General features: G+C 37.7%; 1 protein-coding gene across 7 annotated transcripts in view; it reads right to left on the bottom strand.

Annotated features, from left to right (window-relative positions):
* Stim (stromal interaction molecule) overlaps positions 1–14,990 on the bottom strand; it is a 173,172-nt gene that overhangs the window by 22,416 nt on the left and 135,766 nt on the right. For 6 of the 7 annotated variants that reach the window (XM_071670129.1, XM_071670128.1, XM_071670135.1 and 3 more), the window contains 3 exons: positions 12,883–13,055; positions 3,621–3,887; positions 2,814–2,991 (listed from right to left, as the gene is read on the bottom strand). In XM_071670129.1, coding sequence (XP_071526230.1) covers positions 2,814–2,991; positions 3,621–3,887; positions 12,883–13,055 — 618 coding nt within the window. The remainder of the gene's footprint in view (positions 1–2,813; positions 2,992–3,620; positions 3,888–12,882; positions 13,056–14,990) is intronic. The other variant, XM_071670131.1, reaches the window with a different exon arrangement.

Here is a 14,990-nt window from a genome sequence, read left to right as displayed (position 1 = left end):
GGCATTTGGATGATTTTTGCTAGGAAATAGTACAAATGACTGGGAGATGTATAAAAGAAAGAGGCAAGAGGTCAAGAGAAAGGTGCAAGAGGTGAAAAAGAGGGCAAATGAGAGTTGGGGTGAGAGAGTATCAATGAATTTTAGGGAAAATAAAAAGATGTTTTGGAAGGAGGTAAATAAGGTGCATAAGACAAGAGAACAAATGGGAACATAGGTGAAAGGGGAAAATGGGGAGGTAATAGCAAGTAGTAGCGAAGTGAGAGGGAGATGGAGTGAGTATTTTGAAGACAGGGAGAATGATTTGGTAAACAGAGAAGAGGTAGTTAAAGCTTTGCAGAAGATGAAAGCCGGCAAGGTGGCGGGTTTGGATGGTATTACAGTGAAATTTATTAAAAAAGGGGGTGACAGTGTTGTTGACTGGTTGGTGAGGATATTCAATGTATGTATGGTTCATGGTGAAGTACCTGAGGATTGGTGGAATGTATGTATAGTGCCATTGTACAAAGGCAAAGGGGATAAAGGTAAGTGTTCAAATTACAGAGGTATAAGTTTACTGAGTATTCCTGGGAAATTATATGAGAGGGTATTGATCGAGAAGGTGAAGGAATGTACAAAGCATCAGACTGGGGAGGAGCAGTGTGGTTTCAGAAGTGGTAGAGGATGTGTGGATCAGGTGTTTACTTTGAAGAATGTATGTGAGAAATACTTAGAAAAACAGATGGATTTGTATGTAGCATTTATGGATCTGGAGAAGACATATGATAGAGATGCTCTGTGGAAGATATTAAGAATATATGGTGTGGCAGGTAAGTTGCTAGAAGCAGTGAAAAATTTTATCAAGGATGTAACGCATGTGTATCAGTAGGAAGAGAGGAAAGTGAGTGGATCCCAGTGAATGTTGGTTTGCGGCAGGGGTGTGTGATGTCTCCATGGCTGTTTAATTTGTTAATGGATGGGGTTGCTAGGGAGGTCATGCAAGAGTTTTGGAAAGAGGGGCAAGTATGCAGTCTGTTGTGGATGAGAGAGCTTGGGAAGTGAGTCAGTTGTTGTTCACTGATGATACAGCACTGGTGGCTGATTCGGGTGAGAAACAGAAGCTGGTGACTGAGTTTGGTAAAGTGTGTGAAAGAAGAAAGCTGAGAGTAAATGTGAATAAGAGAGCAAGGTTATTTGATTCAGTAGGGGTGAGGGACAAGTCAATTGGGAGGTATGTATGAATGGAGAAAAACTGGAGGAAGTGAAGTGTTTTAGATATCTAGGAGTGGATTTGGCAGCAGATGGAACCATGGAAGCAGAAGTGAGTCACAGGGTGGGGGAGGGGGCAAAGGTTCTGGGAGCATTGAAGAATGTGTGGAAGGCGAGAACGTTATCTCAGAGAGCAAAAATGGGATGTTTGAAGGAATAGTGGTTCCAACAATGTTATATGGTTGTGAGGCATGGGCAATAGATAGGGTTGTGCAGAGGATGCTGGATGTGTTGGAAATAAGATGTTTGAGGACAATATTTGGTGTGTGGTGGTTTGATCGAGTAAGTAATGAAAGGGTAAGAGAGATGTGTGGAATAAAAAGTGTGGTTGAGAAAGCAGAAGAGGGTGTATTGAAATGGTTTGGTCACATGGAGAGAATGAGAGAGGAAAGATTGACAAAGAGCAGATATGTGTCAGAGGTGGAAGGAACGAGGAGAAGTGGGAGACCAATCTGGAGGTGGAAAGATGGAGTGAAAAAGATTTTAAACAATCGGGGCCTGATCATACAGGAGGGTGAACGGTGTGCAAGGAATAAGAATGAATTGGAACGATGTAGTATACTGGGGTCGACGTGCTGTCAATGGATTGAACCAGGGCATGTGAAGCGTCTGGGGTAAACCATGGAAGGTTGTGTGGGGCTTGGATGTGGAATGGGAGCTGTGGTTTCAGTGCATTACATATGACAGCTGGGGACTGAGTGTGAATGAATGTGGCCTTTGTTGTCTTTTCCTAGCACTACCTCATGTGCACGCAAGGGGAGGGGGGTGTCATTTCATGTGTGGCAGGGTGGCGGCAGGAATGGATGAAGGCAGCATGAATGAATATGTACATGTGTATATATGTGTATGTCTGTGTATGTATATATATCTTTTCTTTCTTTTAAACTATTCGCCATTTCCCGCGTTAGCGAGGTAGCGTTAGGAACAGAGGACTGGGCCTTTTTTGGAATAGCCTCACCTGGCCGCCTTCTCTGTTCCTTCTTTTGGAAAATTAAAAAAAAAAAACGAGAGGGGAGGATTTCCAGCCCCCCGCTCCCTCCCCTTTTAGTCGCCTTCTACGACACGCAGGGAATACGTGGGAAGTATTCTTAATCCCCTATCCCCAGGGATAATGTATATATATGTATATGTTGAAATGTATAGGTATGTACATGTGTGTGTGTGTGTGTGTGTGGGCGTTTATGTATATACATGTGTATGTGGGTGGGTTGGGCCATTCTTTCGTCTGTTTCCTTGCTCTACTTTGCTAACGTGGGAGACAGCACCAAAGTATAATAAAATATAAAATAAATATATATAGTAATTCACTCATAATTACCCCATGAACAATGTCAATGAAAAAATCCTTGTATTACCCAGGTGCTTTCTATAGGATCCCACAGCCCAAGGCTGAGCTACTTCTGGTAGCATGGAAATATAGACTGACTTTGGAATTATAAGATCTTTGATGAGACTAAATGCCCTGTACAGAATTTTCAACCAGGTAGGCTCATGCATGATTCAAGGTTAGTGACACTAACCACTACACCAAAGCCCAAACAAAGTATCCAGGAATATGAAAACATTACCTTCCTCCCATGCTGAAGCCAATGGTCTCTGATACACACATTAATGCATCTGTCTCTTCTGTAGAGGAGTCATTGGAGTCTTTAAACTCATCTTGTTCTGCATGAGCAATGTGGTTGATGCTTCCTGTGCTAGACACTCGACGAATGATTTCTTTATCCAACGACTGATGATTTAAATCTGTCAAGTGAAAACTTGAATTAATTTATTTCTCAAAATTGTAGTTCACCTATCATTTTCTTAATTTCAAGGGTACAATCCAGTTTAAACAGAATCACATTCAAAAGCATATAAAACTATTTTACATATATTTCATAGCTGTTTGCTGTTTCCATATCCCTGGGATGGGGGAAAGAATTCTACTCTCTTACTCCCCGAGTGTAGCAAAGGCGACCAAGAGGGGCATAAATAGGATGCTGAAAACCCTCCCCTTTGTGTATTTAAATTTTTGAACGATGAGGGTGACATATGCTAAAAACATTTTTCTGAACACCCCCATATCCATGCATTTTCAGGCAAATCTGAAGTTGACAAATCAATAATCTACACTCTTAACAGAGCCCCTAATGTGCTTTCCTGGGAACAGTCTTGGTTCGTTCTATGTCCTATGAACTATGAGTGGGCAGGTAATTTTGCTCAAGAGATACATTGTTAACTGATATCTAATATTTCTTGCAAAGACAGTGGGCTGTGGCAGGGACACTGATCTTATAACTGTATTTCTTATAACTGCAAAGAAGTAACTTATCATGGAGGTCAAAATTATACTGCTGTATCATTCATATATAATGCAAAACCAAACTCCTTACCTGTGGAATAAGTGTGACTATGATGCATAATGTTTGACTGAGTTATGGAAGACTCAGAACCAAGAGATGAACCCGAATCTCGTGGAATGAGCTGGCTTCTCTTCCGTCCACTCCCAGTGCTTCCACGAACATCAGCCATAGACTCTCTGGGTGTTTTGGCTAACCCCGAGGAGTTCAAACTACCTCCTCCATAGTAACTCGTTGCTCCTGTACAGCCCCCCATGGTGAGAAACATTAATGCGGACTGGCTGCTTAACAGCTGGTGAACTAGTGGCCCATGGGAAGTTGAAGTCCACGTTCATGATGAAAGTCACAGACATACAATTTGATATCATTTTGCATCACGAAAACCACACAAACACCAATGACCACATAGCATCAGCAATTACCATCACAGTAATGATAGAATATATCATAAAGTCGCCAAAATGTTGATTCATATAAGCCAGGTATAAAAAAATTGTCCGCCACAACATGACATTCACGTATCACATGCCACATTGCAGTGGTTAGAGCAATTGATTTTAATGTTGGTGCCAGAATATTTTTCAGTAATTTCAAATATATAAATACAAAATGATTAAGATGATGGAGATGAAGAAGCAATTGTTTTTTATTATTTCAATGTTCAATCAACAACACAGCGCCCAAGTTGGAGTTGTAAAGATGACAAGGAGACAACCACAGCACCGAGAAAAGGAGGAAAAAGAAAATAAATTAATCGTGATGATGATATCCAGTTATTGAAATCTTAAGAAGACAATCCTGTAAACAGGTTATGGGATATTAAGTATGGATTTACAAATATGCCAAGATTTCACAAAATTTTGTACAGGAGAATGATTAGTATTAAAATATTTACAAAAGTTATCAAATCTTGTGTCATAATGGAACCCTAAATCTACTGTGTAGTCTAAGGAAGCTAATTTGAGAATCCAACATGGTATACTCTCTAAAAGAAAGTGAAAAAGTTTCAGTTCACAGATTTTCTACATTCTACCATATTCATTGCCTGAATTACAATTTTGTTTGAATAGTCTGCAAAATAACCAAACTGGCACAAATCGATAATTAGTCTGACAAGCAATACACTAATCATGCAAAATCAGGACACCAAGCTGGGACATCTGCAATGCGGCATGCTGGCAGTGTGGCTTAGGGTATCAATGGAAAATATGTGAGGGTGCCAGCTGTACAATATGGTCACTAGGATATTACAAAAAAATCATGCACATATTACGACTTTACAGATAACAGATATCAAAACAGCGAGAGACAAAGTCCTTCTTCACCCAAGAATGAGCTCCTATTTCTTTCCATTATGGTGGCAGTCTCAGGGAATTTATAAGAAAAGATATATTTCTTGTTTTCATTACTGAAAACGACAATGAAAAACAAAAAAAAACAATAAATCTGCTGAGTCTTCCAAAGCATTTAGCATATTTTAATGTAGATATAGTAAATTTTCAAACACAAAAGCTAAAAAAAAATTTCAGGGCTTTCATTAAAAAGAAAAAAAAGATCAAAAAATAACATATAATACATCATACTACATTCCAAATCATTTAATACAACATATAACAAGATATTCCCATGGGCCATAAAATAATAAATGATATACTATATATATATATATATATATATATATATATATATATATATATATATATATATATATATATATATATATATTATTTTATATTATTATTTATTTTACTTTGTTGCTGTCTCCCGCATTAGCGAGGAGATACATCTTAAATCAATGTAGATTAGTGTCAATTCCATGACTTATTTCTTTACCTTAGACAAAACATGGCAATAATACTCATGGCTTTTACTTCATATCCAATTATCACTCAGACAATACATCAAATACACAGCTCTTTACTCTTACAAATATGGTGGTCCCCACTACTACTAATGACTGTATACGACTGATTAGCAATTGACACAAATTTGAGAAAACCATCTTATGCACCTAAGTCCACTCAGCATCTAGAAAACATCTGTCTGTGAACACTGAACACAATGGAATGGCGAGTGCCTTCTTGGCCTGCCCTCATCAGGATCAAATTATTCTCTCAAAACTCTATATATATATATTCTGGGCCTAATAGCAAGCCAAGTGCACTGGTAGTTTAATTACAAATTGAAACAGTCTACTGGTGGAAGGAAAGTTACTTGTGTATTCCTCTGCCTATGAAAGACATTCCAAATCATTTAATCCCAGAACTTCAAGGTGAAGGAAATTCATCTGCAAAATAACTTAAGGATCTCTGTTTTCTAAAGTAGACAAATGCCACAAAGTTGTTTAGCAGAACATGAAATGACTTACCCCTGATCATAGAGGTAAATAGCCCATGACAGAACTGTTTTCATTTCCAGAAGATGAAAGAAAGGCCAAGCCTGAGAAATTTCATGTTATATCCTCTCATTATCCTATCCTAATATCTTTTGAAGATCTGTTCACCATCTATTTCCATCAATCTGGTTTAAAAACTTGAAGATTGTGATCAGGTCATCCTTCACTTTTCTCTCTTCTATGGTGGACAAACTTAAGGCTTCTTGCTTTTCCATATGACTCAGCCCTCTTAACTCCGGTAATGTCTTTGTAGGCCTCCTTTGGACCTTCTGTATTCACTCTTTGTACTTCTTTAGGTGCAGCGACAAACTTTTATTAGATCACCATTTGTAAACAGTACTTTCAGCCTAACATTTCAATAACCTCTTCTATCATCTGATAATTACTCTCACTAAATTTCACTTTGTTTTTAAGTTTCTTAGCCTTAAGTAACTCTCAGCTAGATGACTCCACTTTAACTTAACTGTTCACCTTCATGACAACCACCGATTCCTGTGTACATTCTTCATCCACTCCAAAAAGAATCAAAGATCTACATGTATCAAGCTCTGGTAAACTAATCTTTCTAGTCTAGATGCTTCGCACCTTGCGATTAAGTCCAACAGTTTTCACTTATTCTTCTGTGCCTCTGCCTTTCTCTGTAGTCTCTCTTTTTGTAAACAAGAATTAATCCTGTATGCTCTGCACTTTTCACTTACAGGATATAAATTTTGCTGATTGCTCAGTCTTTAAGGGTACATGTTGTTCTACCTACAACTTTCATTCTATACCATGGGCATCTCAGTTTTAGTGTCCTCATGTTATTCTCATGACACCATTCAACATGCTCTGAGTCTATTGACCAGCCCCAGAAACTGCATCTCCCTGCTCACCATTTTTCAGTTTCTGTAATTTGTGTTATGGGTATTTCCAGTTGTTCAGCAGCCTCTAGGATATCTCAAAAAGCCCCTTCTGACTTTTCTTGCTGTTTGATCTTTTTACCTTTTATCTTTTTGCTTACATGATTGACCTCCTTGAGCCATGCATGTCTAAGTATATGATCATTTATTCTAACATATAATGCCCTAGTTTCCTCTCTCATACCATGACACCTCTCGATATCTTTCCATTGATTTCCAAGTTTCTTTACTTCCATTTCCATTTGTAGTACTTTCTGATCCTGGCTTTTTTTTATTTCAACCAATATATTAATACTTTTGTTCTCAGGTGTTTTATCCCTTACCCTTGCTTTCTTTTGGTGGATCTTGTCTCTTATCTCAATCCATTTTTAGCTAATGTCAAATTGACAGGAAGAGAGAATTTCAACAACTTTAGTGTGATAACAGGTTTAACTTGACTGCCCTTTGTGATCTGCTGTCTGGACTAAACTTAACTAATTACAATGCCTTCTTTTATCATCCTCTTACTTTCTTGGTTCAGGCATTGCTGAGGGTCTCACATGCTATCTAATCATGGCAAAAGAGTCTCCTAACTAGTGGACTCCAGTGCCACTTTTAGCATTTAGTTCCTCAATCTTAACAGGTCACTGGGAGACGGCAAATGGAGCATGGTGTTTTCATAGGCTCCTAACTCAAGTTCCTACTACTTCTAACTAATGAGTTTAGCTCTATAATAATAATAATAAGATTCACAGCAAAGGAAGCAAATTACCACTGAGCACCAAGGATGTGAATGCAGTGGTAGGCCACTGAATTATCCATACAACTTCGAGGTGACAAAAGCTTTCCATCTCAGACTAGCCGATGACTCAGTGAGATCCCTATAAAATCATGTGATCTGATAGGTGAAAGTTCACACCCATAAGAGTTATAAGAAACTTCAAATAAATTCCTCAAGCACCAAGGTAAAGTCTATATCTTTTTTTATATCTTTTTGCATGTACTGAAACACATGAAAGAGATAACATCTTTACCATGGTGCTTGGAGAACTGATTTGGTGTTTTCAGGTCACATGATGTGACAGAGTTCTCAATGGTTGGTCCGAGATGAAAAGCCTTTGTCACCTTGAAGTCGAGTGGGTAACTCATTTGGTGATTCTGCCCAACTGATGTTGATGGCTTCCTGAGCACTGTCGATGCCCCAAAGAAGGGACTCCTGGGGTATGAAGGTAAGGTAAGATAAGGATTAGCTTGCTTAAATGTTCATAAATTCAGCTTATGGGAGGGTTCAAGAACTTAAGGGATTAAGCCTTTTGGAATGTATTATCACATCTTATCACTTTGGTTGATTTTTGGTCATCTTAAGTGATATAGAACCCTTAATCCCCTATTATCTGATGATGATCCTTTCGAGGACGTCTCTCATCATCACATGACAATCTAAATTTTCCTTCCTTTCCTTAAATATCCAGCTGAATCATCATAACATGAGTAGCCTTCAGAGGTCTCTCAGAGGCATCCCTAAGAATGCACAAGAAAATATCCTGGTCTTCTCAGTACCCCTAAAACCAACAATGCAGGAGCATGGCCATCAACCTGCACATAACACATATACAGCAACTCAACTGATAAAAAATTAGTAATAGTGCAATAATACTACATTTTGAGAAGGGAGACTTATGATATGACTCAACTGGTGAGGAAGTTGAAGAAGCATGAATAAATACAGATGTGATTTTAGTGGGACTATAAGGAGCAGAGAGGTCATTATAGGATGCTATTCCCATCACCCTCAGCTTGGCTTTAGCTCACAAGGAAGAAATTTGGTAAGAACTTAACAGATTTTCTCTTTATGTAATCCTAAGGTGATGGAGGACTTTTATGATAGATGATAAGTGACGTGGTACCGCCCTTGCAAAGAAAAACACCTCAAATATCCTCCCCACACATGCTAACCAATCTTACAATTATTTTCAGTGTGAAGTGTGATGATTTTCAATATATTCATGTTACTTGCCACCAATACTGCCTCTATTTGAAATAAAAGAATGCAAAAGCAAGTTCAAGAAACGAAGCATTCAATATTCTCACGACATATGCCAGCCACTTTCCCTCATCACTCATATTTAGTGGGTTTGCAGTGTATGAAATAAGCATACAGTGTGAAACCAAGCTGAATAGAAAGAAAGAAACTACACCCTTGTGTCCTTTCCTTTTAATAGGAGCTGTCAGATGTGACGCACATATCCCCCTCCACCCTTCACTCACCAGTGCACCAACCCAAAACAAAGGTATTTGCATATAACTTTCTGAGTATTTCTTTTTTTACTTTGAATGCAAATCTATTGCCTTATGAAAGAATTTTTTTTTCTAAACTGCACAAAGGCAGATGGAAAATAAACACAATATTACTATATATGAGTTAACAGCATTTCATGATCCCATATGTGACTTCTCCACATCTTTCTAACATTCTATCTTTTATGGTTTCCTCTTACTTCAGAATTTATCTAACCCTGCTTGCTTACTACAACTGTTCTCCTAAGTTCATTAGTTGAAGTTTATCCCAATTTTCATATATTTTTGTTTTTCAGTAAAAGCAAGTGGTATTTTCTTTACTTAGGCAGTATACAAATCAATATAAGAGTTGTGAAAATGTTTGGCAATTTAAAATATCTGATGAGGGTTGTGTGTGTAGCAACCAACTGTAACATACATAATACTGATATAATACAAAGCCAAACATAGATTATGAACAAGTATATGGATCATAAAGAAGTTAAATAAACTGACATATTGTATATTTATGACTAAATTGTTCAGACAATTTCCATAACAAAAATCTTCAGGTAATTACTAGAAAGTGATCCTGACATTATGGAAATCACTGTTCAAAGACACTATAAAAACCACTACCCTACCTCCACTTTTTTAGTTTACCTCAAACATAATCAATATATCATATACATCAAAACATTAATGGACTTGTAATATCATCATAAACCTGCTTCCAAATATTTCTTCTGCTTTTATCTAATTTAGATATCAACTTAATAAGTTTGATAATTTTAACAGCCCAAACATCCTGAAGGGGTAATGAGAGCATCCTACTTCAGAAAATGCTTAAAATCTTGACTTTACAAAATGTTGCTGCAATAAATTCCCAAATTTCTCCTACTAAAAAGTGGAATCCAGTTTCAACAAGTGACATGTAACTTTTAGTAAAAGGTACAGGCAACACTGTAAACTTATGGAAAAAACTATTTCCAGCATGACAAAACAAAGCTATGACAAAAGTTCACTGAATCCCAATTCTCAATAGGCAGAACTAAAAATACATCCCAGAGAATGAGTTGTCACATGACAAGGACCTATGCCAAATTTGAAACTCTCAATTCTTTAACAACAAAACTGACTTTCAATCTACACGAGAGGTTTTATCCTAAGGTCAAAGAAACATTGAATACTTTGACTGGAGAACACCTACCCTTGAGGGTGATGACAAGGAGTGCATTATCAGCAGCATAATGTGTTCTGATGATCTCACACTTAACAATGCAATAATGATGATAAAATCAAGCATGTGTTTGATATCTAATGCATATTTCCTAATGTTTTCTTTGGTACAAAGCATTTCTCAAAATATGGAAGTCTCATCGCAAAAGAAAACAAGAAAAATGCTAAACCCACTATGAAAACCCCGTGCATTTCAAACAACTGGTAACTTTGTTCTAAGTATGTGTCCCAACTATTCATCTTAAGACTTATAAAAGGCCAAAGAACTTTTTTTTCATACAATACCGCTGCTTCAAACAAAATCTCTTAACACTAGTCCTTGTGCTTCTCAGCACACCCCTTCTCATTTCCAACCATCTACATATCATGTCACTCTGTCCTTCCACCTTAACTTCAGTCTTTCTCTGCATCTTTCCCTGCATGCCTTATTTACATAAATACTAAAATCTAGATCACTTTCCACCTTATTTTTCTTTTCAAATATGTCCAAATCACCTTAACTATCCAGGTTTTAGTTTGGATTAGTTACTTTATACTCTCCATCTAATGTCTATTCATTCCAGCTATTCCAAGCTCCACATCTGCATGCACTCTACTACCTGCCCTTTATACATACTATTGATTAACCCTCATATATACACTGGGTGCACTATCCATTTAGGAAAACCCCGCTAATGCAGCATTCTAAGCTTCTATATTCCTTTAGTCTTCTTAATACTCCATCTAAAAGAGATATCATAAACTGAATCATTCTTTATCACTCCTACCAATTTCTATGTGTTGTAAAGATTTCCATAGATTAGGTCACAATCTAACAGCTTCATCACAAACTTTCTATTCAGAAAGTATATCTCCTTTGTTCTATTGCAAAGCTAATGAGGCCTGAGACTGATGTATCTGTACTTTTACACATACATGTCATATCATTTTTATATCAATTTTTTCAGCTACAATCAATTTGAAGGGTAGATGACTTGAATCACTGTGGTTGATTTTTGGTATAGCTGTCCTCCAAAGTAAGAATATCAAACATTTTTCTTCTTTCTTTATATGATGCAGATGAATGAGCTATAGTTGAATATAAAATTTGCATAGTATTCAAGATAATCAAGGTTTAAAGTGCATATATGAGATCTGACTTCTTCCTGAAAAAGAGGAAAATATCAACCTTCCACAAAAATGCTGTACTATAACCATATCCTTATATGGCATAGACACCAAGAATAGCAGAATAGATATCTCTACCTTTTGCTGCAGCAAGACACGTTACATCTGTTTATCTTTGGGTAAGATTGTTGCTATGGTTGACATCCATCCATAATATGGCAATGATATATGTACTGTGGTGCATGATGATGAATATATCAATAATCTGTATCAATACTTCTTAGGCAAGCCATGATCTGAAAGATGTACCAGATGTGTAACAATGTGTTTATCAACTTTAAGCTTCCCATACAATTCTTTTAGCTTGAATCTAAAATGTTCTTCATGAACCATGAAAAAGCCACCACAGATATTCTTTTGTTATTCATGTACAAGGACTGTGAACAGTTCTGATTTGAATCAGCCTCAGCCTCACTACACTCCTCACATGCACAATGATGACAATATCAGTTTTACTGGTTCCTCACAGTTTTTGTTAGTTCAAACAAGGTTCAATCACTTTGTATTTGTTCAAATTACTTTTGATAACTACCTAGTCATGCTACCTCAAGTTGGATGATCACATACTATGAGGACCATAGCATCTGTAGTAAATACACAAACTTAAAGTGGATGGAAGAACATCATTTGAAGGAAACCTTTAAATTACCTAGGAATCCTGAGTATGTCAGTTCTTATCACAAAAGGATACTGTTAATGAGCAATATGGAAATCCACAGAGCCTGCCTCAAGTACCACAAAACAGGGCAGTATAAAAACCAAGTTGAGTGAAAGCAAAATCTGCCACCTGTCATCTTTAACAATGATTATATCTAAAATGCGATATCCATTAAGAAATAAGCAATATATCTGATGTGATATTTGTAATGTTCTATCTTTTATCATGCAGTGCATTGAAGTTCTTTGATGATGATGACATTAAATAAGACAAAAGTAACTGAAGCTTGATCCATCTCAGCTGAATTTACAACACAAAACCGCTATACATTAGCTGATTAATTCACCTGTCATATAAACTTTCAATTTTTTCTATCAATTGCAGAACTGCTGTAGATATATAAGTACTTGAAACTTACAATTTGCTTACATATAAAAGAAAAGTGACATCCAAGATGCTAGTCATGCTGAACAAAGTAATTTTTAGGACTGTTATTACAGCCTATGCTGTATATATCACCTTAACAACAGTTAAAAATACACTGAAAATTTCATATCAGTATAAAAAACAAATAAGGGAAACAAGGTAATATTCTACATAACCTTCTTTGTCACAAACCAAACCAAAGGCACATGAAAGATTTAAGGATTAGGAGGTGTTACAGACATCCCCGCATCATACCTATACTAGGAGCATAGGTGGAGTGAGGTCGACCGTTAACTTGAGGACGAAGCATCAATTCCAAGGTGTGCAGTCCAGCGTTTGTAGTGATGGTGCACCCTGCCAAAATCTCAATATTTCGCCAACGCTGTTCTCTTTCCCGCAACTCCTGTGTCACCTCCTCCATAATGGTTCTATAAGAGAATTAATTACTCATCAGATGATTACTAAGTAAAATTTGCAGTATTTCTTGTATGTTAAAGCACCTAAAACTGTATTGCACAATTTTCTCACTATAAAAAAAGATAAATATATAGATAAATTCATAGACAAAGGATATATTTTCTACCACCATAAATCTAATATGTAAAGGTGTGGTTTGCATTCGAACGTCTGAGCATGAATACCACGCACACTATACATCTCATACTTTGGATGTCACAATGAAGCAACTCTGGACGTAATACCACCAGCCTGTAAACTTCACAACAGATCTGTGTTATTCCCTTCCTGAATCAGTTGGTCAGTAAGGGCAAGGTGATATGCTGACATCTTTATTTCAGATGATGCTGTTCTCCACTAACTTATTGCTGTGCTTTCTTTTTCTCCTTTTGTGTCAGCTCCATCAGGTCCTCTGCAGTAATTTCTTCCTCAGAGGATTCACACTGCTTTGTCAGATCATCTTTTATATCATTAATCCTAACAAAGCAGCCAAGGTTGATCATCTGTGCCACATCTGAAGTCAGTATCAAAAAGCCTTCATCATGAACACACTCCTTCCACACAGCCTTCCAAATTCCATTCTTGGTGCTGCTCTTGACTTCATCTCATTCTTTACACCATGGAGGATGATGTGTTGTCATCAGATACTAAGATCTAAAGGCTTGTTGATTCTCCATTAGCATCAAGTAACTAGGAGAATATCTACCTCAGATAGTATATCTTAGAAATGTCTATAATTCCTATTTCTGGGGGCTGGATTAGAGATGATTTTCCCCAGCATAGCAATTTGGGTTCATATCATCAAAGAGTATGGGGAGTTCCATGGCAGTATCACAAGTTCATATATTTTTTTTTTTTTTTTTTTTTTTATACTTTGTCGCTGTCTCCCGCGTTTGCGAGGTAGCGCAAGGAAACAGACGAAAGAAATGGCCCAACCCCCCCATACACATGTACATACACACGTCCATACACGCAAATATACACACCTACACAGCTTTCCATGGTTCACCCCAGACGCTTCACATGCCTTGATTCAATCCACTGACAGCACGTCAACCCCTGTATACCACATCGCTCCAATTCACTCTATTCCTTGCCCTCCTTTCACCCTCCTGCATGTTCAGGCCCCGATCACACAAAATCCTTTTCACTCCATCTTTCCACCTCCAATTTGGTCTCCCTCTTCTCCTCGTTCCCTCCACCTCCGACACATATATCCTCTTGGTCAATCTTTCCTCACTCATTCTCTCCATGTGCCCAAACCATTTCAAAACACCCTCTTCTGCTCTCTCAACCACGCTCTTTTTATTTCCACACATCTCTCTTACCCTTACGTTACTTACTCGATCAAACCACCTCACACCACACATTGTCCTCAAACATCTCATTTCCAGCACATCCATCCTCCTGCGCACAACTCTATCCATAGCCCACGCCTCGCAACCATACAACATTGTTGGAACTACTATTCCTTCAAACATACCCATTTTTGCTTTCCGGGATAATGTTCTCGACTTCCACACATTTTTCAAGGCTCCCAAAATTTTCGCCCCCTCCCCCACCCTATGATCCACTTCCGCTTCCATGGTTCCATCCGCTGACAGATCCACTCCCAGATATCTAAAACACTTCACTTCCTCCAGTTTTTCACCATTCAAACTCACCTCCCAATTGACTTGACCCTCAACCCTACTGTACCTAATAACCTTGCTCTTATTCACATTTACTCTTAACTTTCTTCTTCCACACACTTTACCAAACTCCGTCACCAGCTTCTGCAGTTTCTCACATGAATCCGCCACCAGCGCTGTATCATCAGCGAACAACAACTGACTCACTTCCCAAGCTCTCTCATCCCCAACAGACTTCATACTTGCCCCTCTTTCCAAAACTCTTGCATTTACCTC

The sequence above is a fragment of the Panulirus ornatus genome, chromosome 14, assembly GCF_036320965.1.
Source record: "Panulirus ornatus isolate Po-2019 chromosome 14, ASM3632096v1, whole genome shotgun sequence".
Taxonomy (NCBI): domain Eukaryota; kingdom Metazoa; phylum Arthropoda; class Malacostraca; order Decapoda; family Palinuridae; genus Panulirus; species Panulirus ornatus.
The sequence above is the reverse complement of the archived record's forward strand: the minus strand, read 5'-3'. Positions and strand labels throughout refer to the sequence as shown.